The sequence below is a fragment of the Harpia harpyja genome, chromosome 8 (genome assembly GCF_026419915.1).
Source record: "Harpia harpyja isolate bHarHar1 chromosome 8, bHarHar1 primary haplotype, whole genome shotgun sequence".
NCBI classification, from domain to species: domain Eukaryota; kingdom Metazoa; phylum Chordata; class Aves; order Accipitriformes; family Accipitridae; genus Harpia; species Harpia harpyja.
Window position 1 is genome coordinate 36,478,893 of NC_068947.1, and position 23,712 is coordinate 36,502,604.

General features: G+C 51.8%; 1 protein-coding gene across 3 annotated transcripts in view; it reads right to left on the reverse strand.

The window, feature by feature from the left end:
- The window catches only part of IGSF3 (immunoglobulin superfamily member 3), a 101,443-nt gene that overhangs the window by 10,764 nt on the left and 66,967 nt on the right, over positions 1-23,712 (reverse strand). For 2 of the 3 annotated variants that reach the window (XM_052794369.1, XM_052794371.1), the window contains 3 exons: positions 23,213-23,614; positions 19,163-19,567; positions 535-945 (listed from right to left, as the gene is read on the reverse strand). In XM_052794369.1, coding sequence (XP_052650329.1) covers positions 535-945; positions 19,163-19,567; positions 23,213-23,614 — 1,218 coding nt within the window. The remainder of the gene's footprint in view (positions 1-534; positions 946-19,162; positions 19,568-23,212; positions 23,615-23,712) is intronic. The other variant, XM_052794370.1, reaches the window with a different exon arrangement.

The following is a 23,712-nucleotide window of genomic DNA, read 5'->3' on the forward strand; positions in this document are numbered from 1 at the left end:
AGCAGAGCAGATTTCTCCTTTTCTGGCAGCTAGCTCCCCACCTCATTAAACTTGTTACTCACATCTCGTGCACAGTGCAGAGGGAAAAGAGACAAGGCTCCCCACGCCTGCCAGGATACAGGCACGGAGTAAAATTCAACTGTGTGCAAAACATAAAAATGCTTTCCCAGGCAGGCACACACCAGTTCTCTCTCAGTAGGTCGCTAGTCGACACTCTTGCTACACGATGCTCTTGAGGATAAAGAAACCTGGCTGGATACAGTGGCATTCTAGATCGTGGGGGATGGACAACCTTCATGTGGGGACACCGAAATGCACGCCAACTCAGCCTAGGTGGAGAAGGGTCACATCAAAGGGGGAAAACATCCCTCTTCGTGCAGGGACATGCAGGCATGAGGATGCAAGGAGGGGGTGACAAGGCTGTAGCGGAGAGAAGAGCAGAGGATCCCTGTTGCCCCAGAAAAGCTCGGCGAGCTCACGAGCCGTGTGCAAGAGCTGATGTGAAGAGGACCCCACCGGCGTGGCACGTTGTACCTGGCTGCTTGACGGTGACCTCCGTCCGCCCCGACACCTCCTCTGCCAGCTTGTACCAGGCGTGGTTGGGGCTGAGCAGCCACTCCTCCACATGGCAGTAGTAGCTGCCACTGTCTCGGACCTCTGCCCGCTGCACTGTCAGGCTGAAGAGCCCCCCCGACGCCGAGCGCTCAAACTGCAGCCGGCCCCGCAGCCCCTCCTCTTCTGCGTAGGTGCCGTACTCGAAGGCCGAGCTGTGGGTGGTCTTCAGGATGAGCTTGCCATCGGCGTCAGAGGGCTTGTGGACGTACCACAGCACGGCGAAGTGCGAGTCGGGGCTGGTCTGGGATTTCACTGAGCAGTTGAGGGGGATGGGCCGGTTTTCCACCAGAGTGATGCTCCGCTTCGACTTGCTCACCTGCAGCTTGGTCACTGCGAGGGAGGAACAGAGAAGGATGAGGAGAGGTGGGTCATTAACACAGAAAAGAAACTCACCTTATCTGGGGAGGACCAGAGTCCTCCCCCAACTACAGGCAGGGCTGCTCTTGCCTGGGTCCCACTTGCACTGGACCTTTAAAAGAAAGGCATTTAGTTATTCTCCTAACTAATCTTCTCTCTTCTTTCACCCCTACTCTACTCCTGGATCCTCCCACCACGTCCCTCAGCAAAAGGCTGCTTTTTCACAGTTTGTCCTTTAAAAGATTCCCTTTCTTAATTTACCGTGGTCTGAGGCACCAAACCTAGCAAGAAGACTACACCCAAACTCAGTGGGTTTTTTCATAGTGAAATCATACCACTTGTACCTCAGGGCAATGAGCTGTTGACCCATTCCAGAGAAAACCATTTCCAGGAAGAGTGAATTAAACAAGACTCTATTGCTGTCACATGCCAGCCATCTCAGTGACACGTAACCCACAGACACGCAATAGCTAGGGGAGCAAACGCAGGCACAACTGGAAAAGAAGAAAGAGCACCAGAGTGGAAAGGATCAGCAGGGAGCAAGTTCTGCTCCAGCATCCAGGAGATCTGGCTCCAGGTCCACCATGGACCGCAGAGCCTGGGACAAGCCACAGGCACATCACCTCCCTCGGCTTCCCAAGTGCAACTGCAGCTCCCATGTGGGCAGCTAAGTGGTCGCACAGCGTCAAGGGTGACACGGCAGGCAGTGTCATTAGCTCTTGTCCCTGCAGGGGGAGAGACACACTGGTTTCCAATTCCTCTTTCCCTGCAGGAGCAGGAGATAAAGCCTCCCCTGTATGTGCTCAGGCTGTGCCTGTTGCCCAAGTCTTGACCCAGGGCATTACCGTCCGCAGGGGAGGACGTGAAGTGCCCTCCTGTGACACTTGTGCTTGGTGTGCCCTGGAGCCCTCCTGGCTACAGACCCGAGGAGAGGAGCAGCTCCTGGCCAGGCACACCACTCCTCCCAGCGGCTCTGCCACCACCTCCCCTCCTTCACCTCTCCTTGCGTGGCAGCTTCCCTCTGAAAGGGGGCATGCTGTCTTGCCACCAGGTGAAAGGATTCTGCTGACAGCCGGCAAACCTCTTAACAAAACCTAGTGAGCACCCTGGGCACGAGTGGCATGACAGAAGCATGGCACCACAGGCATGAACAACTGAAGGCTGCCAGGGGAGCTCTGCCCATCCGTACCCTGGAAACACATCCCACGCATCCTACGTTTGCGAGGAAGCAACGTTGTCTCCTCTCTCTCACCGAGGCACGGGATCCTCGCTTTGCATCATGCTTTGCTTCCAGCTTCCCTTGGGCCCAAGGGTCTCGGTTGCCTGTTGGCACAGGCAATGAGCAACAGAACCAAGGGAGAGGATGGGCACAGGCAAACAACATCACATGGGAGGGAGGAACTCCCACCACAGCGACGCTTTCTGCTCTAACACAGCATCTGAGATGGGCATCTTGGTAATGCATTAGATGTTCCCCTGGAGCCTGGATTGCCTGTGGCTTTAATCAGTATGCTAATAAAGACTCGATGGCTGTGTTACCCCGCAGACAGTGGAGGGAGGGAAGGAGGGAAACAGTCCCTTGTTTTTCTTCCCTAGGGACTTCAACCTAATGGAGAGATTTAGCATCACCCTGTTGTATTTCCGCCATACCTCAGACACACTCCTTCCCCTTTGTTTTGCTTCAGGACAGCAGCCTTAGCCACCACACCCACACTTGTCTCACCTTTTTGGCTCACTGTTGGTTAAGAAAGGTTATTTCAAGCATTAATCAATCTTCCAAGTCCCTGGGAGATGAACCAATAAAAGGGAAGGTGATTCTCAGCAGTTGCCTTTCTCCCCCAACCCCCTTTCCAAACAGTTTATTTTTAATTGGTACTGGATTATTTTCTGCAACCGTTACTAAGGAAACCTCTGTTACTATAGCAACCGTGTGTATGTTAAGTCAGTAGCCCTATATCTATTAAAATGCAGTATATACACATGCTGCGTGTGGTGGGGTTGCTCAATATCAACACACACATAGAGACAAAGCCAGGGTACGCACAGATCAGAGCTGCTGAGATGCAAGCATCCCTCCCAGTGCTCTTCCCACACCGTGGCACCTCCAGGAGAAAAAAATGAGGAGGATGGGCACAGAGTAATTTTAAGCCTCATGTTTGCGCTAACAGATGTATTTCACTGAAGCAGCGAGGGCCTGTTCCCAGACCATAATCACAGCAATTCTCACTATGTACAAACAGCACGGACCCCTGAGGTCATCCAAGGGCTCTGGGATGGCCTCTGTGCAGCTCTCCCTGCTCCCATTCGACACTTGGGAAGACTTCTTCTTTTGTGGGGGTGAGGGTGATGGGCAAGAAATCTTACTAACTCTGGCAAAAATGAGTTCTTAAATTTCACGCATGCACCCCAGCCCTCCAAGCCCTCCTTGGCAGCCACTGCAGCCAGCATTCAGGAACTTGTGCACGCATGCACAGAGTCCCCCAAATCTTGATGAGATGATCATGTCTACTGCTGCTACCAGTCAGAGCAGCAGGCCCTGGCAGGGAATTACAGGTCTTCCCTTTGCTAGACTGCACGCACTTGCACAGGTTCGTAACACCATGTGTGAAGTTTCGTCTAGATTAGAGGTATCAGTGATACGTAATGACACCTCTGCCAATGCACTTCTCATCTAACATGACTTATTTTCCTAACGGAGGCACACCACAGAAGATGCAAGTGCAGGTTTTGTTTCCTTCCCAGAGAATTAAAGAGGAAATTCTCAGTCTTTTCCAATCTGTGAACACCAAATGCTTCCCCATCCAGGTGCTGGCTCCTGCATAGTAAATGCGCACCTACCTCTCCTTCATTACCTTTTGCAGATCCTATAGGAATAATTCACGGCTTTTACAGACCACAGGCTTAAAACTGCTGAGTTGGAAACACTGTGGCACACAGGTTACCTTGGGGCAGCTTCACCTTCAGGCTGCAGGCTGGTTTGCTTGCTCATGTAGAGGAGAGATCCTCTGCCTGCAGTCTGGTTAAGACATGGGAAGCTTTGCGGGGTGGCTCACGCTTCTGCTCTCCCACAGGGATGACCATCAGCCACCATTCACAGATATGCAAATTAATCCAAAAGGCTCACTTTGCATTTGGGAAAATGATTTAAAAAGGGGGAAAAAAAAAAAAAATCCTGAAGTTAGTGGTCCAGGGTGATGGTGATGGTAATGGTACAACAGAACACCAGGGAGTCCATCTCCTTCCGTCCTGGTGGTAAGTCGACTCCAGCGCAAAGTGGGTCTCTCTACGTCCCATGCAGCTTGCCAGGTCATGTTTAAAGATGCCTGCCATGACATAGAAATGGTTGTAGCTGCTGGTACATGAATGAGATTGCAAGAAGACTGACACCCCAGGCACTGAGCCAGCCAAACCTCGCCCTCCTGACAGGGGGGAAACTCCCTTTCCTGGCTTGGGGATTTGCCTGGGCAGAGAGCCAGGAGAGGGCTCGGCCTTCAAATGCTGAGGTGATCCGGTCTGCCCTAGGACTTAAGGTTTTGGTGTGCCAGGGCAGGGCTGCTCCAGCCTTCTGTCAAGCAGTGAAGGTGGTGGGCGCAGCGATGTGAGCAGGCACGGTTACATGGCATTTTCTGCTGCGCTGTCAAGAGGCTGATGTTCTCTTAACAGCCTCCTGAACATCTGCTTAGTGATGGAAGCAGGTGCATGTGTCTAGGTGAAGTTATCGTGCATATCATCTGCAAACCATAATCCTGTTGCCACAATGTCTCCTGGCTCCCTGGAGGGTGCCAGTAAAGAGGATATCATACCTTGATGTACTGTAATTGGCCTTACGTACGCTATTAAGGCTTTCAATTTACACTGGCAACAAGTCATGGTTACAATCCTCTTTTTTTTTTTTAAGCCAGCCTGTGTGAAGAACACGTGCAGGCATTGAACTCTGCAGTGGTGCTCGGGCAGGGGCCCTGCAGGCTGCGCCGAGGCAGAAGACATCAGCTCTCCGATGGCACAGTGACATGCACTCCCGCACCGCTGAGGGTATCCCGACGCATCGGCTGGAGGAGCTCCGGGAGGTTAAATGGGTGATGACTCATGCTGGAGCCTGGCCAGGACACAGGGGACTTTACATGCCTCTTCGGGTGGAGAGGCTGGCAAAGACACTTGGTGTCCACAGCAAGCCGATACACTTACTAGACACCTCACTTCGCAGACCATCCTCCAGCATCACAGTCCCTTTGCACTACCTCCCAGGCCAAGGAAAATGTCCCCACTCATTTGTAGGGACATGCATTGTCTCGGGACCAGCCTCTGGTCCTCAAAGCTTGCACCTCTGGGCTGGGGGGCCAGGTCAGACACACCTTACAATCACAGTAGGCTATGACATAGCTAGGTGCTCTACAAGCTGATATATGTGGTAGGGGTTTTCTACACACCATCAAGCAGGCAATCAGTCTCCTCAAGCTTGGCATGTGGTAAGCACAGTTATACAAATATTTGGGGGAAGGGAAAGCAGTTATCAGAGGAGGAAGACAGAGGCAGTGAGGTGATTCACAGCTTTTTTGCTGACTCACTGCCATGGTGAATCCACTTGGCTCCCTCCCCTCTGTTTCCTAATCATCAAGCAGGGGTTATAACACTTACCTTTACTGAAGCACTTTGCAATCTGTACCTAAAAATGATGTGATAAAAAGATGCTCTGTCTCAGACTCCTTACATCATCTTCCCTTCTAGGCAGCAAGAAAATACAACAGCAGGAGTTTACTTCCCACCTGGGAGCCACTGTTACTGAGTCCTGGGAATGGCGATGTTTAATTGCAGTGGAAGATACCCTGCCCCTAAAAAAGCCCCATACAAAACCCCAGCATGCTGCTCTGCAGCGAAGGGGGAGGGGGCCGCTGGCTGGGGAAGAAGCCAGCTCTGCAGGAGCCAGTGGCCATGGTGCAGAAGGAGTGGGCAGGAGGACAGTCACCACCAGCCCACAGAGTCCCCGGGGAGCCCTGTCACCGTAGCAGGGAGACAGTGTCCCACTTCAGAGGCTGCTGCCCTCTGGAGAGAGCTCCTCCAGAAGACACTCTTGCCTGGAGAGAACTGATGAAGTGTTGCAAAACGTTTTCCTGGGGAATGTCCTACTTTTAAAAGCCTCCATTGGGATTTCACTGTGCTGAGGTGTGTGTGTGGTGGTGGGGAGCAGAAACGAGGCCAACCCAACCCGAACCCATCGCCAGTTTACCACCAGACATGGGATTTAGCAGGCCAACCAGGAGAGACTCATTTCCAGGAGCACAGCCCCAAGGTGACTCTTCCTATGAGGAACCCATCTCTCCCCGGCACTCTCAGCGTACAATCCTGAAGGGCACTGGCCAGGCTTTTGGCATAAACTCAGCCAATGCCTCAGCCTGCGGTCACAACCCAGAGGTGCCTCATCGCTTCCCTCACTAGGGCCCGAAAAGCACTCAGTGCCCAAATTCCTCCCAGGGGATGTTCACCTGGGATTCAAGAGACCTGTGCGCAGGTCACTGCCTGGCCACTGGCTTAGACATGCACTAACACTCAGCCCTGTGCCAGCCCCTCTCCCTTCCACAAAGCAGGGCTGAAGAGCCTCCACCAGCTCCACACACGTTACAAGGACACCAGCGTTCATGACCATGGGGAACTAGGGAGTCAAGCAAGTACATGCCAGCCTTCTGACTCAGCATGGCGTGGGGTGGGTGACTCATGTTTACCAGGTTAGCTGAAAGCAAACCAACATTCAAAAGGGAAAGATGGGTGAGCCCTTTCAGAGAAGAGGCATCAGAGGAAAAGCATTCACAGAGGGAAGAAGATGAGATGCTCCTAGGAGAACCTTGCTCATTGGGCTTAACCATGGCATAGAAATCACAGCAAAGTAGAGACAAAGACTTCCAGCACCAGGGCAGCCTCCCCGGAGACGGCAGGAACATGGCAGCACAGCTCCCGACTCCTGCTATTCTAACAGAACACAATTCCTCCTGAAACTGGATTAGCAAGGTTGCAAATTGCATTAGCCAACATAGGAGGCTGCTGGTGCAACAGGAGCAGGAGAAAGGGAAATAGCATTAGACTTTGCCTGCCATTATTACTGCCATTATTAACTTGTCACTTTACTGTAGTGTTCCTATAACAATGAATTATTGCCTGCAAACAGGCTGACATGATTGAATTACTGGGAGAGCAGCTCCATGGGAAGGAGAGACAACGTTAACTGTTTCCTGAGGAAGGATCAGCTGCTGCCCTCTCCCAAGCGGGCAGACAAAAGACCAGAGGCTTCGACTTTGAACACCAACCTGCCAACCTGACCTTCAGCAGTGCTCGTTTCAGAGCGATGCCAAAAGTTTCTATGGTCCCCAAACTGCTCAGGTCCTGGTTGCAGGTGGGCTGCTCTGGGTTGGACACGCAAACAAAAGCAGAATGTATGTCTGCCTGTGGCAGCGATAAAGATCCACAGCTGGAGCTCTCCCATCTTTGCAGGTCTTCCTGCAACCTCTCTAGCCTACTAATTTCGTAAAGCTAAATCCTCATTTTTGCATGCTCCTACTTTCTGCTATAGAGAAGATAGGTGCCTGGACAAGCCACCAAACTGAATAACTGCTAGTCTAGATAGATGTGGGTCACGTTTTTTTCCCCCCTCCTCCCTTGCAGGGTCAGTATTGTCTGCTTGCAATCAGACAGGCTGTTAATCCGACTCTGCTCTCTCCTGCCTGACTCCCCTGGAGAGATGGTATGACAGCCCTTCCACAGAGGGCTGTGCCAGGGCAGAAGCCCTGCGTGGAGCGGGAAGGAGCAGGCATGCCTTCATCCACCCAGGCCATGTCCCCTGGTATCACCCTGGGTGCCATCCAAATGCTACCCCCAATCCCCTGGGGTTTGAGAGGCTTGACTCTGCCTGCAAGTACTTTTGCTAAAAAACAGCTACATGACACTTCTCCCCAAATTTACTGTTCCTTGTATGAACGCTGCAAATAGTGCTTCCTGCAGCACGGACTGGGGGGTGCTCCCAGCCCCAGGAGCAAACCTAGGAGCTGGCTGTGACCCACCTCCTCTCAGAGACAGAAAGAGGCCAGGAATAAACCACCAAGTGACCCACACTTCAGTATGTTCAGCAAGTTGCTGCAAAGTCCACAGCCCAGTAGGTGCAGATGTTCCCTCGCCTCACAGCCTGCTGCTGCAGCAAGACAAAGCTGGGTACTTAAATAGCTGTGCACATCCATGCTGACCATCACCCATTCCAACAGCCCCAGCCCAAAAGTCAGTCCCAAGCACAGGCATGTGCCCTGAAGCACACTCTACTACTGCAGCGTGGGGAAGTGCAGCTTGGGGAAGCGCAGCTTGATGCACTCAAAATGCTACTATAGGGTGCTGTGGCCGTGGCAAAGCAGAACAGGCATCTCTCCTCAACTCTGCGGTGGACCTGCCTGCTCTGCTGTACCCCCACCAGCTTCAGCCTCATAGAAGGTGAGCACTGCCCCAGCCAAATCTACTGACAAGCAGCCTGATGCCCCCCCCTCCTCAAAAGCCGCACAATCAGACTGCTGACTTACCAAACACATAGGTAGCGGGTCAAGACCATTGCTGCATGCCTCATGCTGTGGCACAAAGACTGCAGGCTGTGACAAGGACATCTGCTCAGCTAAGGGACAGCCTGAGATTACCAGCCGTGCCATGCTGGAGTCTGCGGAGCAGCTAACAAACTAGCAGGTTACCAAGCAGGGCCTCAAGGAAGCATGCATATGTGACCCAGAAAGTCTCTTTAAAGCCCAGAAGCCATACATCTGTGAGCATATACAGAAAAGGCTGTGTGTGTAGCTGCAGGGATGGAGAAAGCTGGGAAGCCCACAGCCTCCAGGTCCAGCCATGGATAAGCCAGAGACCACTGGCTGGGACATGCCGCTGGCCTGGGAAAAGCAAGAGCTTCCCCAAGAAACAGAAACCATGTCTCTCTGAAGGACAGCAATAAACAAATATACCCCAAAGCAAAATGACCCACAAACCTAAAACTAGAAACCTTCCTGCCAAACCCTGAAATGAATGTAAAAGTTCTGCAGGAGAGAGAGGAGGGGAGGGAGGAATAAAAGATTTCCAGTATGAGTTGTGCCTGCTGTCAGAAAACAATATACGGCTCACTGATCACTTGTAAATTAAAATATGGAGATAGGATCACTGGAAGATAAATTCAGTACCAAGCTACAGCCACAGAGGATAAAGAAAGAAAAAAGTAACATACTGAGATATTTAATCAACTCCTTGTCAGAAAGATTTCAAGCAAAGGAGTGCTCTGTCAATTAGGAAAAAAAAGTAATTAAATGTACCCGAAGAGCAAGTCATAACACATACAGCAGCACCACACACAAACTCCCATGCCGTTCTGGAGGCTGGCCATTAACGGCCGAATTTCCTAACAGGGTGTCAGAAAAATACTTGAGGAGTTTGTGTAGGTGCACGCTAAGAGTACAGCTGCACCTTATAGTGCATGGCTGACTTTTGCATGCACTGTATTTGACTTGAGCATTTTCAGCTCATCCAGAGAGCAAGCTCTCCAGACAGACCTCTTGCAGGATCATGAGTTCTTTTGGATGCTGCCCACACCAGCCCTGCCAGCCCCAGGTTGTCAGTGCTGCCCTCCGTGCAAAGATAAAAGTCCCCTGAGAACAACCTAACTGAATCCATCCAAGAGCTAGCTCACTCCACTCACCTTTAACTATTCCCTTCCACCAGGCTAATTTTCTGCAGGTTTAGTAAACTGAGCTGGCACACAGCGGGATCGATGCTGGCACAAGGAATGTGACAGGAGCATGCAGCCAGCAGCACATGTACAACCAAGTGCTATATCAGCTCCACCTGTACCCTAAATGCTCATGATGATGATGATGCCTCCATAAATTAACTGGCAAGTTCAACTACTGTGTAGAAGAACAACCAAGTGAAATGAGCCATCTGTCGTTTCTTAAGAAATTGTCGTCTTGAACTTCTTAGGGACCAAGGAAGTATTACAGCAGGATGGGCTACAGCTCTATCATTATCTGCACTCCCTGCTTCTCTGTTATATGGGACAGGGAAAACTCTAGGAATTTTCTTTAACAGCATCCCAAATGTGTATTTAAGCAAGTAAGACAGCCCTGGGAGCCAACTTTTATGTATACATGTTAAAAGACCCTGAGCCATAGGTTCAGCATGTCTGGAGCCTGCCATTTTGCTGTAAGGAAGCAGATGGCAGGAATTTATTCTTTGACCAATATCAGAACAGGTAGAAACCCCAAAAGCCCCTTATGAACCAAAGTTCTAGAAAAGCATTCAGATAAAAATTGTCCTTGTTTATTCTGCTGACACAGAGGTATTAATCTTACAAGGTAAAATCACCATGGGAAGAAATAGCTGGGTTTATTTTACTGAAGTTGCTTCCTTTACGTGGGCATTGCTACACCACTTGGCTATGCAGGTCACTGTCGCATTGAAGAGCAAAGCCATTGTGTCCAGCCAGCTGTGTCCCACCAGCGGAAGACACCCCCAGACGATCAGTCAAACCAATGCTCATGAAGGCAAGAGGCAGGGCATTTACTGTAACTGGGGCTGGGCCGTTTCTCTGCCTGGCTGTTCAGTACTGTTCTTCTCAAAACAGGACACGGTCTGGCTGTGCAAAGGACTGATGGAGAATATGTAGTTTCTCAACCCAGGAGAAGCATCCCACGCAATGCAGAAGCTAGAAAAATGGTATAGGTCCCATGCACAAGGATGGACAGCCTAAGCTGCTGCTTGGGCATGCTGGGAGAGACACCTGGGCTGGGTACCGCTCTGACTGGAGGGCTGAGAGCGCAGCAAGAGAAAAATCATGCTGCTGCAGCACTGAGCCTGCTGGCCCTGAGGCCATTCACCTTGTGGAGACCAGTGGGGTAGCTAAGGGGCTGGGGCTCCATGCATGGACTGGGGAAGGAGAATGGTGGTCAACACCTGGCTGGCAACCGCTTATCACCAGTGCTCCCTATCCCCCAAGGGCTGCCCCTGCTGACTCTGCTTTTGAAGTCTTCAAGGACATGAGGGATACACAAAGCTTTAGAGCTGGACAATGTCTAACTACTGTTCACCGTAGAGTATTTTAGTCCAAGGAGAGCAAATAGGGAATCGATGAGAAGCTAAAGTGTGTGGAGAGAAGACGTTCAAGACAACATCAAAGAAGTTGCATGTGCACAGACTGCAAACAGGTTGACACCGTGGTTCAGTATATGCATGCTGCAAATGGGAGTGGAAAACCGCTCAGGAGGTATCAAAGAGAGAAGCAGAGAGTGCTTTGAAATTGAAATGAAAAAACTGCTCCTCAAAAAGTAACCGTGAAGAGAGTCAATTTGAACAGAGCAGCATATTCTGAATACAGCCCAGGTCTCCTGATATTGTCAGTCTTGTCAGGGGGCTGAAAAGTAAGACTGCCCACAGTAAGATCAATGGGCACACACAGAGCAGGCTGAGCCAGGTTACGGTCCCACTAGGTGCAAGGATGCATTCCCACCCCCTTCACCCTCATGAAATGCATCCAAGATGCTTCATACATTTAAAGTCCAACTTCTCAGGTTATGCCCTTGGGTGCATTTTCCAGGCTGAAGCCCCAAGGGAAACCCTGAACATAACTGACTGCAATCAGCTCAACACACTTGGCCCTGACACAAACATTTCATGGGCAAACCTGCAGAGGAGCCAAGTATCCCAGATGGGAAACCGAAGGCAGGGGGAGGTGAATCACAGCTCTGACCCTGCAAGGCCAGTGTCGGCATTCCCAGCATGGGGTTGGGAACGCTGCAGCACATCCAGCACAAGCTCCCTCCCCTGCTGTTCAGGCTGATGGCTCGTTTTGACGTGGCAGTCTTTTTGTGGGATCAAGATGGCATTTGCTCTGGATGCTTCGGCTCTGCTGGCACCAATGTAACCTCACACCAATGTGTAACCTGCACTGGGCCAGATTTGCCTGGCTGAGTGATATGGTGGAGCACCTCTCCGATACCCATGAGCTCAAAACCACAGCTGGATTTACAAGGCCAGTCAGGAAGCGCCCTGCTTGGAGCGGGGCAGGGAGAGCATCCTCACATGGATACATGCCCATGGATGAAACCCCGCCTCAAATCTGTATTTACAAACCAGTGCCCAAACACTAGAGGGTATGTTATGCACCACAGTGGCAGCAATAAGAGGAGGCTCTTGGGTGTGTGTGACAGTGACAGTACATGGAGGGAGGACGAGGATGTTGGGAGCAGGGTGTGATGGCTAAGTGTAGAGAAAAAGCACCCTGGGGTGCCAGCCTGGGATAAATAACTGTGCCAAGGAGGTGGCAGCAAGTCTACGTGGGGAAGCTGTCCCAGAGGACCTGGCAAGTGTGGGGACAGAGCTCCCCAGGGCAAACGTGCAGGGGTAAGAGACTACCAGGGGTACAAGGTGGAAGAAGAAAACTCACCTGTGTTACCTGGAAAAGAATAAGAGCTCCAGCTGGGTCGCTAATGCAGGTCTATGCAAGGGGACAGCCCTGGGTCACGCAACACTGAACCCCTTCATTTCGTCTGTTCAGTGTGCTGGAAGCCGACAGGAAAGAGCAGCAGCTCTGAAGCAGAACAGCAGGTCTTACCCCACTGGCAGTGAAGGGAAAGGGGCAAGTCCCCGAGCACCCAGGGGAGAGCAGACTGCTCTGTGCCACAGTCGCAGCTGCTGATGAACAGCCTCCTGTCTCCCCTGAGCACTTCTTGAAATCGGGCAAGAGTACAACTACTTGCCAGATGGAGCAGGCAGCTGTAAAGCAGAGAAGCAGTGCTATTCTACAGAGCAAAACCACTCTGGGATGAAGCAAGCAGCAAACTTAAGTTTCCAGACTTCACTTCTGTAAGGAAGTTTCCAGCTCATTAGCTTTCTTTGTTTAACTTTATTGCTGGATGCTGCCAGCAGCAAAAAGTATCAGGTTTTTAAGTAGGCACTTTGTGGCCCTTGGAAACACTTGTTCGAGCCTCCATTCAAGAGTCTGGTCAGTACCCCACTGGCCACCCACTGTAGAAAAGGCACCTTTCACATCCATCCATGACAGGATTCCTCACATGCGGACTTTACTAACAAATGAGATGGAAGAACGTACTTAATAGTAATATCTGATTTTCATTTTTTAGGGAAAGCCTCTCCTTATACTCTACAAGTGTCTTTGCAATTGTTTGAAAATCAGTCCTCTTCTCCCAGCATTAAGCGTGCCACAGAGCAACCTGTTTTTCCAGTTCTCCTCTGCCTCATCCCCTCCTCATCCTCCCAGCATCCCCAGCCTGCGCAACCACAACCATCCCCTGCTTGGCTGCTCAGTGAGTCTTCAGAGGGAAGGACGAGCGGGATACTGAGTAGTCTCTCTGTGGTTGCCAGGGATGGGCTTGGACAAAGAGGTAAGGGACCTCTGCTCTCCGCTCCTTAGGTTCCTCCGGCCACCGCTAGCCCAACGCAGCCAGGCTGATGTCAGTGGTGGTTTCTTGTGGACAGTAGTAGAGTGGCAGAGTGCTCTGCGCTCACCCGGGCACAGGGTTTCAGGGGAAGCACAGCTCTGGCTCACCCTGCTCTCAAAGTAAGGTTCAGGCACAAGCCTCCCCCAGCTTCTCCAAGGCCAGCTTGAGGAGCCTCCACCCTCCCCCTCCACAATGGTTTCAACTTGACAGCTCCTAATAAACCAAACTTTACGAAGCAGCCCCTAGAGAGCCCGTGGAAGCTAATTAATGCTCTAATGAAGAGCCTGACTGCCTTGTTTGCTTGACGGCTCCCAGGTCAATCAATCTGCTGTAGCACGGCTTGTAAAAAAGCAGCAAGGAGCCCAGCATCCCTGGCGTCTGCTCAGTTGTCATCCTCCACCACCCCTCCCCATCCCTCCTCCCATGTTCATTACTGTCAAAAACCTGTCAGCAAGAGAGCAGATTTATAGAGGCGATTGCATCTTCTCCCTGTGTGCCTGCTCCAGGATTAGTCACGAAGGAACTGGCCGAGGGACGCAAGGACGGAGGGGTGGGAAGACTGCAGAGGCATGGGGAGATGGGTGCCCTGCAGGTCGGGATGGGCAGGTCTGTGCTGTGAGGGGGGTGCTCGGGGCGGGGGGTTTGCCACAACCTCCTGCTTATGTGAAAGCCCTGCTTTTTTGTTCTGTTGTTGCCAGAGAGACTCCCCAGCACTCAGACCCCAGGCCCTCTCAAAGCTCTGCCGAATCACCCCATTGCTTGTGCTGCAGGGGAAAGATAAGTGCAGTAATGGACACGAGGACAATGGCAATTTAATACACCAGCACAAATCTATTCAAGCCTCCTTGCCAAAAGAGTCCTATCCAGACGTCCTAGCCTGCCCAGATCACTGCGCAGTCCCCATCATGCACTGTGCCGCCAGAGACTGTCTGCTACCCTTGTCTGAGTCCCGCAGACTGCACGGACACATGCCGCTCCCAGACAGCGCCTCCCGTCTCAGCTGCTCCATCCCCGAAAACCTGGCAGGCAGAAGCAAGGTCCGAGGAGGAGCCGGCAACAGAGCCTGCCTCACAGCCCTCAGGTCTCCCCTTGACCCACATGCATCTATCTACCGCCTTCTTCCCTCGGGCAGGACCCAGAGCCCAGGCACCATTCCCCCTCTGTGCTGTCTGAGGAAGCGGGCAGAGAGCAGCGAAGGGGTACTGCTCAGCCAGCATCCTCACACCGAGAGCTCAGCCCAAATCCAAACGCTTCCAGGGTCATCTGGATTCAAAAGGAACTGCCCGCACCTCTGCCTCCCCTAAAACCTGAGAGATCAGCAAGTGCCAGGGAGTCACCACACCTGTCCCCTCCCAGCACAGGACACATCTGTCCTGACTGACCTCTTGCAGACCAGCCTGGTAAAGCTTGCATGGAGGATGCTCTTCACCACCTGGAAAGGTGCAAGTGTGCAAAGGGCAAGGCAATGTCACTAGAAGGGAAAGGGGTGGTAAGCCCTCGGGGCAAGCTCCAGTGTTCAGGGATGAAAGAACCGGGGTTTCAGAGGCAGGCCAGATACTGCAGCAGAAGGGGAGCCCCAAACACAAGGATGTGGTTGGGAAGAAATCTCTACCCCTGCACTTGGGGCTTGCTCCAAGCTTAGCTCGCGGTCCTGTGCGTGGTCTCCTGCCAGCTTTGGCTTCAAGGAAGCAGCTGGCATGAACTGAGCCGTACTTTTATTGTTCCTCCCTCTCTGCTGCAATGTGAGCTCAGCGACAAAGAAACAACAGGCAGCTTGAGAGATGGAAGTAAAAAGGAGAGCACTGCATTGTAAGGACATGAAATGCCCACAAGCAATCTAGCCAGTCTGGTCCACAATCCTGCCCGACAGACCCCCACACCAGCCCAGATTTCTGCCCCAGCCTACAGAAGTCAAAACCCAGCACTCATCCTACAGCAGTGCAGGTCTCTCTCCCTGCAAAGCACACACAAGCTATCTGGGGTTGCGTGCCCCCACCTGTGCACAACCCTCCCTCTACTTTGCAACCCAAAGTGCGCAGGCTTGCATGACATTGAGGAGCAGGCCATGAAAGGGAGCTTCAGATCCTACTGCTGCTGCTGGTGAGTTTTCACACACCAGCAAGTGACGAACACCATGCCCTCATGATATCTAAATTCTCTAGAAGCTCTCACACATACAGCCAGCACCCTTTATAGGGCTTTTCCTCACACTGCCAGTCCTTTTAACAGCTTCATGCCCAAGGGGCCGGGAACATCACACTCAAAAGGCCAAATCTGGCTCCAGATGCCATGCAGCACACTTGTGTCATCCCACCCACAGACCCTGTATTCAGAGCTGGGTTAACGCTGCCATTGCCTGCCTTATTCACTCCCTCCTTCAGGAGCTATGTGTTTCATTTCTCAAATACTGCTCATTTCTTCCTATGAGTAGGAAAGGACTGGAGTGTTTCAAGCTGCTGACGTTTCCAAGCTGCTGACGTTTCCTCAACATTACCTGTTGGCCACGAGACAGCCGTATATCCTGGTTTTGGCTGGGATAGAGTTAATTCTCTTCCTAGTAGCTGGTATAGTGTTATGTTTTGGATTTAGGATGAGAATAATGTTGATAACACACTGATCTTTTCAGTTGTTGCTAAGTAGTGTTCATACTAAATCAAGGATTTTTCAGCTTCTCATGCCCAGCCAGCAAGAAGGCTGGAGGGGCACAAGAAGTTGGGAGGGGACACAGCCAGGACAGCTGACCCAAACTGGCCAAAGGGGTATTCCATACTATGTGATGTCATGCCCAGTATATAAACTGGGGGGAGTTGGCCGGGGTGGGGCAGATCGCTGCTCGGGAACTGACTGGGCATCAGTCAGCGAGTGGCAAGCAACTGCATTCTGCATCACTTGTTTTGTATATTCCAATCCTTTTATTATTATTATAATTTTATTATTATTGTTGTTATTATTATTATTTTCTTCCTTTCTGTCCTATTTAACCGTTCTTATCTCAATCCACGAGTTTTACTTTCTTTTTTTCCCAGTTCTCTCCCCCATCCCACTGGGGGGGCGGGGGAGTGAGCGAGCAGCTGCATGATGCTTAGTTGCTGACTGGGGTTAAACCACAACACTGTAGGTGAAATTACTTTGCAGCCACATTAATGCATGTAATTCAAAACCAGCACTGCCACCTCTGCAGTTACCACTCAGCATGGATGACAACTACAAACACCACCCACTGCAAGAGTGTCAAGGAGAGACAGCCTGAGCACTGAAACAGCAAACAGACACACCAGGAGAAGCTCCAGCACCCTGTCCCTTGAGGACATGGGATTTCACAAAGCAAAGAGATTAATGAAGCAATCAGGTAGCCACACTTTTACCTTTCGCACCTGAACACACTTTAAAGGCTGACATATATCGATTGCCCCGTCTGCACCTGGAACCTGTCAAATAGAAAGGTCACTCTAACAAACGGGGAGCAGGGGTTTAAGAAGAAACTAGAATCCCAACATTAACTTACAATCTGGAAACACACGGTGGCTCAATTTACCAAAAGACCTCCCAACAAGCCTTCTTTACAGCATCCCTTAGTGGACTGGTAGCGGAGATAGTTCACCCCAAACTCACTGGCATGTGTCAAGGCAGGAACCCATGGCTAGTGGCAAGGGAAAGGAGAAAACTAAGACTAAGACACCCAGTAGCAGCCTGAAGTTATCTCAGATTAAGGTGACTACAGAGACACAGAATTAGACTGACAGAGCTCTCAGGTGTTCAATCATTCAGAGGTCCTGAATGACCTCTTCTGAAGCAGCCCTGGATATTAATCTGAAAACCAGCACCTGCTTCATCATCACAGGTCTGACTGCGGGGGCTCTAGCATATTCATTCAGTGGTGTCTGAGGAAGGCACCTCCCACATCATCCTGGATCCTCTCTGGAGATTATCCAGCCAAAGACCCAGCAACGACATGACATGACCCTCTGCAGCCTGCAAAACCAGAGGGAACCACAGCAGTCGCTGGTACAACTGCCAGCATTGCATTCACGGAGAACATCAACCATCCGCTCTCAGAGGCTGCCTGGGACATGGAAACAAAACACAGAGAGAGTGCAACCATGGTGCTGGGGACGCTCTGAGGAGTGCCTCTCTTCTCTTCCATCCCCCCTTGTGAGCCATTAAACCACAAACATTATGCAAGGCTCATTGGACTGACAGCTAAGATTTGTGTAGCAGTAGTTTGTTGAGCAGCAGGGAGATAGGGAGAGATAAAAACCATGGAGACCTAGACAACTTGTTCTGTTAAGGCATCACTTGATGGTTACTGCTCCAGTAAAGAACTGGCTGCCAGAGCACGGTTTAAATGTCCTTTAAATGTGCCCCTCGACACCCTGAGCTGTGACACGGAGGCTCTCTTCTGGAAGCTGTTATCAAGGAATTCTCTTTCTCTCTCTCACACACATATGCATGCACAGATATGTGCCATGAAGAAGCATATTACTCCAGGGACCATATCCAGTCAATGCTATTTCCTAGGGAAATAAGCTAAAATGATGAACATCACCAACCTGACCTTGTGAGTAATAAAACATGTATTACAAGGCAGGATAATCAAGATAAATGGAGGAGATTAACCTGGAGATGAGGGCAAGGAAGGAGAGAGGGAAGAAAGATGATGGAGAGCTCATGAGGCGCCTGGATCTCACAGCATGCCCTGATTTTTCTGACGATATGCTAAGGGTTGGGGAAGATGGAGGAGAGTATGAAAAACTAAGGGGAAAAACACAAAGCCAAGCCAGAAGACAGACCTTAGGAAGGAGTCCCCCTGCACAGGAACATGAAGGAAGGACTACCATGCTGCAAGGACCTGAGCCAAGAGTCTTGAAGGTGCTAAAAGCCTCATTCCAAACATCAGCTCCAGCCCTAAGGCCGAGACAGCAATAAACCGTTCAGCTCAGCGATGGCCCAGAGCTGCTCTGACCATGTATCTTTGCACCCTTCATGGACAACAGAAGGCACTACCAAAATATCAGTGACAAGGCCTACAGAAGGCACCTAACTCTCTCCACTGGCTGTACAGGGAACATAAGCACCTTGTAGGTTTTCTGACCCTCCCTGCCAAGTCGGGTGTCTGTTGCCTAGCTGTTGCACACTCTGTGTGGGTACCCATGGCCTCAGTGACTTCCAGCTGGAAAGAGCTCAACTTCTGGTGGGGAGGAAAGTCAGGCTCTTTGATTACTATCTGCTTTTGAAGATGCCTCCAGCAGAACGAGAGATGCAGCCAGTTACTAGACAAGAACTGCAGCACCTCACCTATGGTGCACGTGCACGTGCAGGCTTTGGTGGGAGCACATCTCTCTTCTTTGATCCTGTTTGCCCCCTCCCTCTCCTATCTTCCCCAGGTTAGTCTGCTCTGATGAATGGAGGTGGCAACCTGAAAGCCACCTCCATCTCACAAGAACAGCCCAGAGACTGGACCGAGCTTCGGTCACCTCGCTTCCCAGAAGAAAACCCCATGAACAGCGTATGAGGAGCAATGAGAGGACCCAGTTCCACAGAGGAGAATAAGGGAACTCCAACATATCCACTGCCGAAGAGCCAAGCAGTTCCTCCTGAGCCATGTGCAAGTGTGAGATGTCAGTTGCAGCCACAAGAGCAGTCCTCACTCTGGAGGGACCACCACAGCGCTGGTACGTACCCTGTCCCCACAACACACCCCTCAGCCCCTCTCATGCGCTCTTGGCACTCACCCGGCCGCAGGACCCTGATTTCCAGCAGGTTGGAGGTCCTGTCTGCCAGCCGCGTCCAGCTGCTGTTGTAGTTCTTCCTCCAGAGCTCAGCCACGCACTGGTACTTGCCGGCCTCCGTGTCGCTTGCCCTGCTGATGCTCAGGCGCACGTTGTTGCTGGACTCAGCCTTCTCGATGGCGGTGCGGGTCCGGAAACCTGCGTACCTGTCACCCCACTGCACCCCACCATCGCGTGTGAAAGTGACCAGGTCATGAAACTCGGTGCTGCCTGCCGGCTGGAAACGCCACGTCACCGACACCGGTACCCATGATGGGTAGTGGGGCTTGATGATGCACTGGAGGTCGAAGGACTCGTTGTAGGTCACCCCGGGGGTGCGGGAGATAGCTGTGACAGCAAAGCCAGCCTCTGCGGAAAGAAAGAAAAAGGCTTTGAGAGACACCTGCCTAACGAGGCCCTGCTGTTAGCATGCAAAAGCTAGAGCGTAGTCATCCAGTTGCAGGCCTGGAATAATCAGCCGCTCACATTGTGTTGGCTCCTCGTTTGCAATTGCAAAGTGACACGAAAAGCAGTGGCAAAAACACACTTAGCTGCCTGCGTAGTGGTGACCACCTGCACGAGCACTGGCTGCAGCAGCAGCAGGATCGCACTCAATTTCTGCCCAGAGGAGCAAGATCCCCTGAGACCCGGAGGGTGAGCAGCCAGCGCTGAACGCTGCCAAAGCCCCGTATGGAAACGCAGCAGCGCAGTGGCACGGGAACAGCACCACGCAGAGCAGCTACCCAGCACCAGCCTGACCGCTCGCAGGCCCCGCAATTCACATCCATCTCTCGGGCAAGGGGTCCCCACCCCATCCCCCACCCCAGGTCTGTGGCTGGTTGCTGCAAGTGAAGGAAAGATGAGGAAAGTGAGAAGTAGCAGCCTTTGTTCATGCATCGGAGAGGTGGCAGCGGTTACAAGACCCCAGGATGGAGGCAACTGAAAGAGAAGCTGGTTGCTCCTTCACACAGCATGGCTTTTGTTCTCTTCCAGATCATGGCTCCAGGATGGCTTTATGCAGTTATCCTCACATGTCCACCACTCTGCAAGCCGGTCCATATATTTTGACTTGTCTACACCCAGCACTTTGCTTGTTTAGGGGAGTTTAAAACCAGCAGTCTATTAGTAATTTGAAGATAACATATTCCCAGTTGATTGGCTTACATTTTGGGTCAGAGTGTTTCCATTGCTTATTTGTTCCAAGCTGCAGAGAGAAATATTTTCTTCTCTTCCAATCGCTTCAGTATGGCCAGCAGATTTAGCAGGGGCCTTGTTTCCTACCGGTAACATCCCCAAGAAGCGCTCCCTTCCCACCAGCTGGCAGGTCTCCTCCCTCCCCCTGCAGTGCTGACCGTCCTGGCACCTGGCACAGCCGCTGCTGTGGGGGGAGACCCCAGCCAGTGCCCAGTAGAAACAGGAACGTCTTCTGGATCAGCACGGAGCCTCAGCCTGCCACTGGCTCGAAATTACGCTTTGAGAGATGAGCTGGGAGGTCACCGCAACCTGCAGAGCTGCCGCCGCCACAGGCCAGACCAGCCACAGCACAGACACCGCCGTATCTGCAACGCTTCCAGCAAGTGCCCCCGCAGCCCCATGGCGTCACTGTGCCAGAGCTCCGGGATGTGAAATTACTGAGAAAACAGGTCAATCTTTGGGATTAAAGCCTCCTGCAAAATGTTCAGTGATGACCCAGGAGAGGAGAGTGAGACCCAGGCTGTCTCCCCTGCAGGATTGTTGCATCTCATCCCCACATAAACTCTCACCTTCAGACCCTGCAGCAGCCCTCCTGCCCCAGCAAGTGCGTTCCTGGGCCCAGCTCAGAGCACCGCTGAGCCAGCAATGGCCCTAGAAAGCCAACATCATTTCACCAAGACCAGCTGACCTCATCAAGTTTTATCTCCAGTTGGCCTGGGCAAGGAAGCTTCATGAAGGGACTTCTCTTGACTGCCATGCGAAAGCCAGGTGCGTTTCTCAGGTCCTCAACTCAGCCAACACACTCATGGCACTTAGGTTAACACGCAAAGGCCCTTCTTCCTTCGGGACTTGGTACGAAAGGAGAGAAGCCATGCATAAAAGTGGGCAGATTTTCTGCAAGACCTCCCTACAAGAACACAGCAGCCCCCCCTCAACCTGTCTGCCCCCTCTTTTCCCAGCCAGGGGGACTGAAGTCCCTGCCAGGCACTTGAGATCCTCAGAAGTTCAGGGACATCTGGTCTCATCCAACAGCACATCTCTCTTCCGGCTATTGCTTCTGAACCACCCTGCAGATAGATTTATGCATTTGAACATCATCTGTGCTGGTTCAGCTAAACAGTTTCTTACCTTGGCAGACTGGCAAACGATTAGACCTTAACTTGAAATGTGAGTGTCACTAAATTTACTGCATTTTTTTCACTAGCAATTTTCTGCAGCCATAAACCCCTCTTGCTCTTTCTTAGCACCTTCCATTTGAGTTTCTCAGGACAATTCAAAAACATTACGCTGAACAAAAAATATCACATTCAGCAGCAACGAAACAACACTCAATATTTTCTCCACTGAATTTTCATGAGCTATTTCAGCTTTGCTAGTTATAGGAAGAGGACTTAGACATTTCTTAGGACTTGACAGAACATGCTCGACAGCCAGCGATTTCTCTGGGACAAGAAGTGGAAGAGGGACAACTGCCTCTCCAACACGTCTTCTGGAACTGCTGGGCAATTCTGAGCATCTTAAATTTTAACAGGAATAAAAGTAATACATTTTAAAATACCAACCCTTAATCCCAACACTTCTACAAGTGGCAGAGTAAAGAGAAGGGCCAATACGTGGACTTAGAGCAGGCCAAATGCTGCTGACCTCATAAGCAAGACGCCGTTGAAACCAAATGAGAACCTGCCTTTAGTTCTTAACAAACTAATGTCCCTACCTGCTTTTGGAAGCTATATAGCAAAGATTTCTAGCTCCAGACAGAACAGCCTCTGAAAGAAAGTCAAAAGTGAAGGGGAAGAAAGGAGGAAAAAAGCAAGATTTTACCAGAATACAATACAACTTTGAAGTCTGGTCTCTCACACATCTTGCCAAAGCTTAAGATTAATACTGCAGAGAACAAAAAAAAAAACCCCAAACCAACAAACCCCCAAATTCGTACCTTGACCTTTCAATAGAGCTCCCTGATTGTTTATAGCCCTGGCATTCTGCAAATCGATGGCCTCATAGGAACAGTCATCCCTTCTTCAGTCTCCTCCAGAGCACTTTGGGAACTAGTCCAGGACTTAATACAGCAAGGCCTGAGTGGGACCAAAGTAATTCACAATCCATGCAAAATGCCTAATGCCCTACCTGCCCTCTCCTAAACTGATCTGGTTTCACTGTGTTTGAAATGGCGGAGCCCTTTAGCAGGGCAGAGTACCAGCTGCAATGATCCCAGGTCCTAGTTCAGCTTGGTTATGGACAACGTTGTGGTTCCGGGCCAGCAGCTCAGTGCCTCCTTGCAGAGGCAGTGAGGACCGTTCCTGACCCATATCTTCTGCAGGCTTCTGACGCTGTCAGAGATGCTCGCAATTTCTGGTGGCTGGGCCAAGAGATGCCCAGTGTTTTGCTCTCCTGGTCTGGTGAGCGGAGGTAAGGTTTACCCTGGGCAAGCAAGGAGGCTTTGATGCCCACGGGCTGCCGATGGAGCACCACCACTGCACTGCCCATAGCCCGGCTCCAATGCTGGGGGGACACGTCATGGGACTGGCAGCCTCTGTCCTCGGGAAGATGGTGGAAGCACTGCCCCTCTCCTCAGCCACCTCCTGCTTTGCTCCTGCCACAGCCACCCCTCAGACTTTGCCCCCACACGCAACGGGGAACGGAGGCATCTTGCACCAACCTAGCAGGAGCTGCGGGCGGGCTGCCGGGTACCTCCATTTTTCCGGCCAGCAAGGATGAGAGTGCCGAGAGCAGCCCCAGTTATTTGGAGGTCACCTCCTGGGGGGGGGTCAGGCATGCAGGGACCATGGCCCCGCAGCCCTCCGCGCCTCGAGTACTCACCCAGAGCAGTGATGGACACCGGGGTGCCCGCGTGCCGCTCCCCAACCATCTGCCACTCCCCATCCAGCGTCCGCGTCCACTCGGCCACCCGGCACTCATAGTGGCCCTCGTCTGCCTTGACGCTGTTGAAGATCTCCAGCGTGAAGGAGCCAGGCCGGACCTGCTCCACCTGGATGCCCCCGTAGCTGCTGCGCTCGGCGTACGAGGGGCCCGGCTGCAGGGTGCCCTCCCGATCCAGACGCACAATTTCGCTGCGCCGGTTCAGCTTGTCAACCAGCTGCCAGGCGACGGAGAAGCGGCTTTGGGGCCCGAAGCCTGAGCGCACATTGCAGCCAAAGCGCAGGCTCTCCCCCTCCAAGACATTGCTGGCGTTGTTGATAATCTCCAAGGAGATGCTGGTCTCTACGGAGAGAAACGCATACACACAGGGGAGATCATACACACTCGCCACTTCTCAGTCTGCAAGAAGGACGCTGCCGGCCAGAGAAGCTTTCTACCAG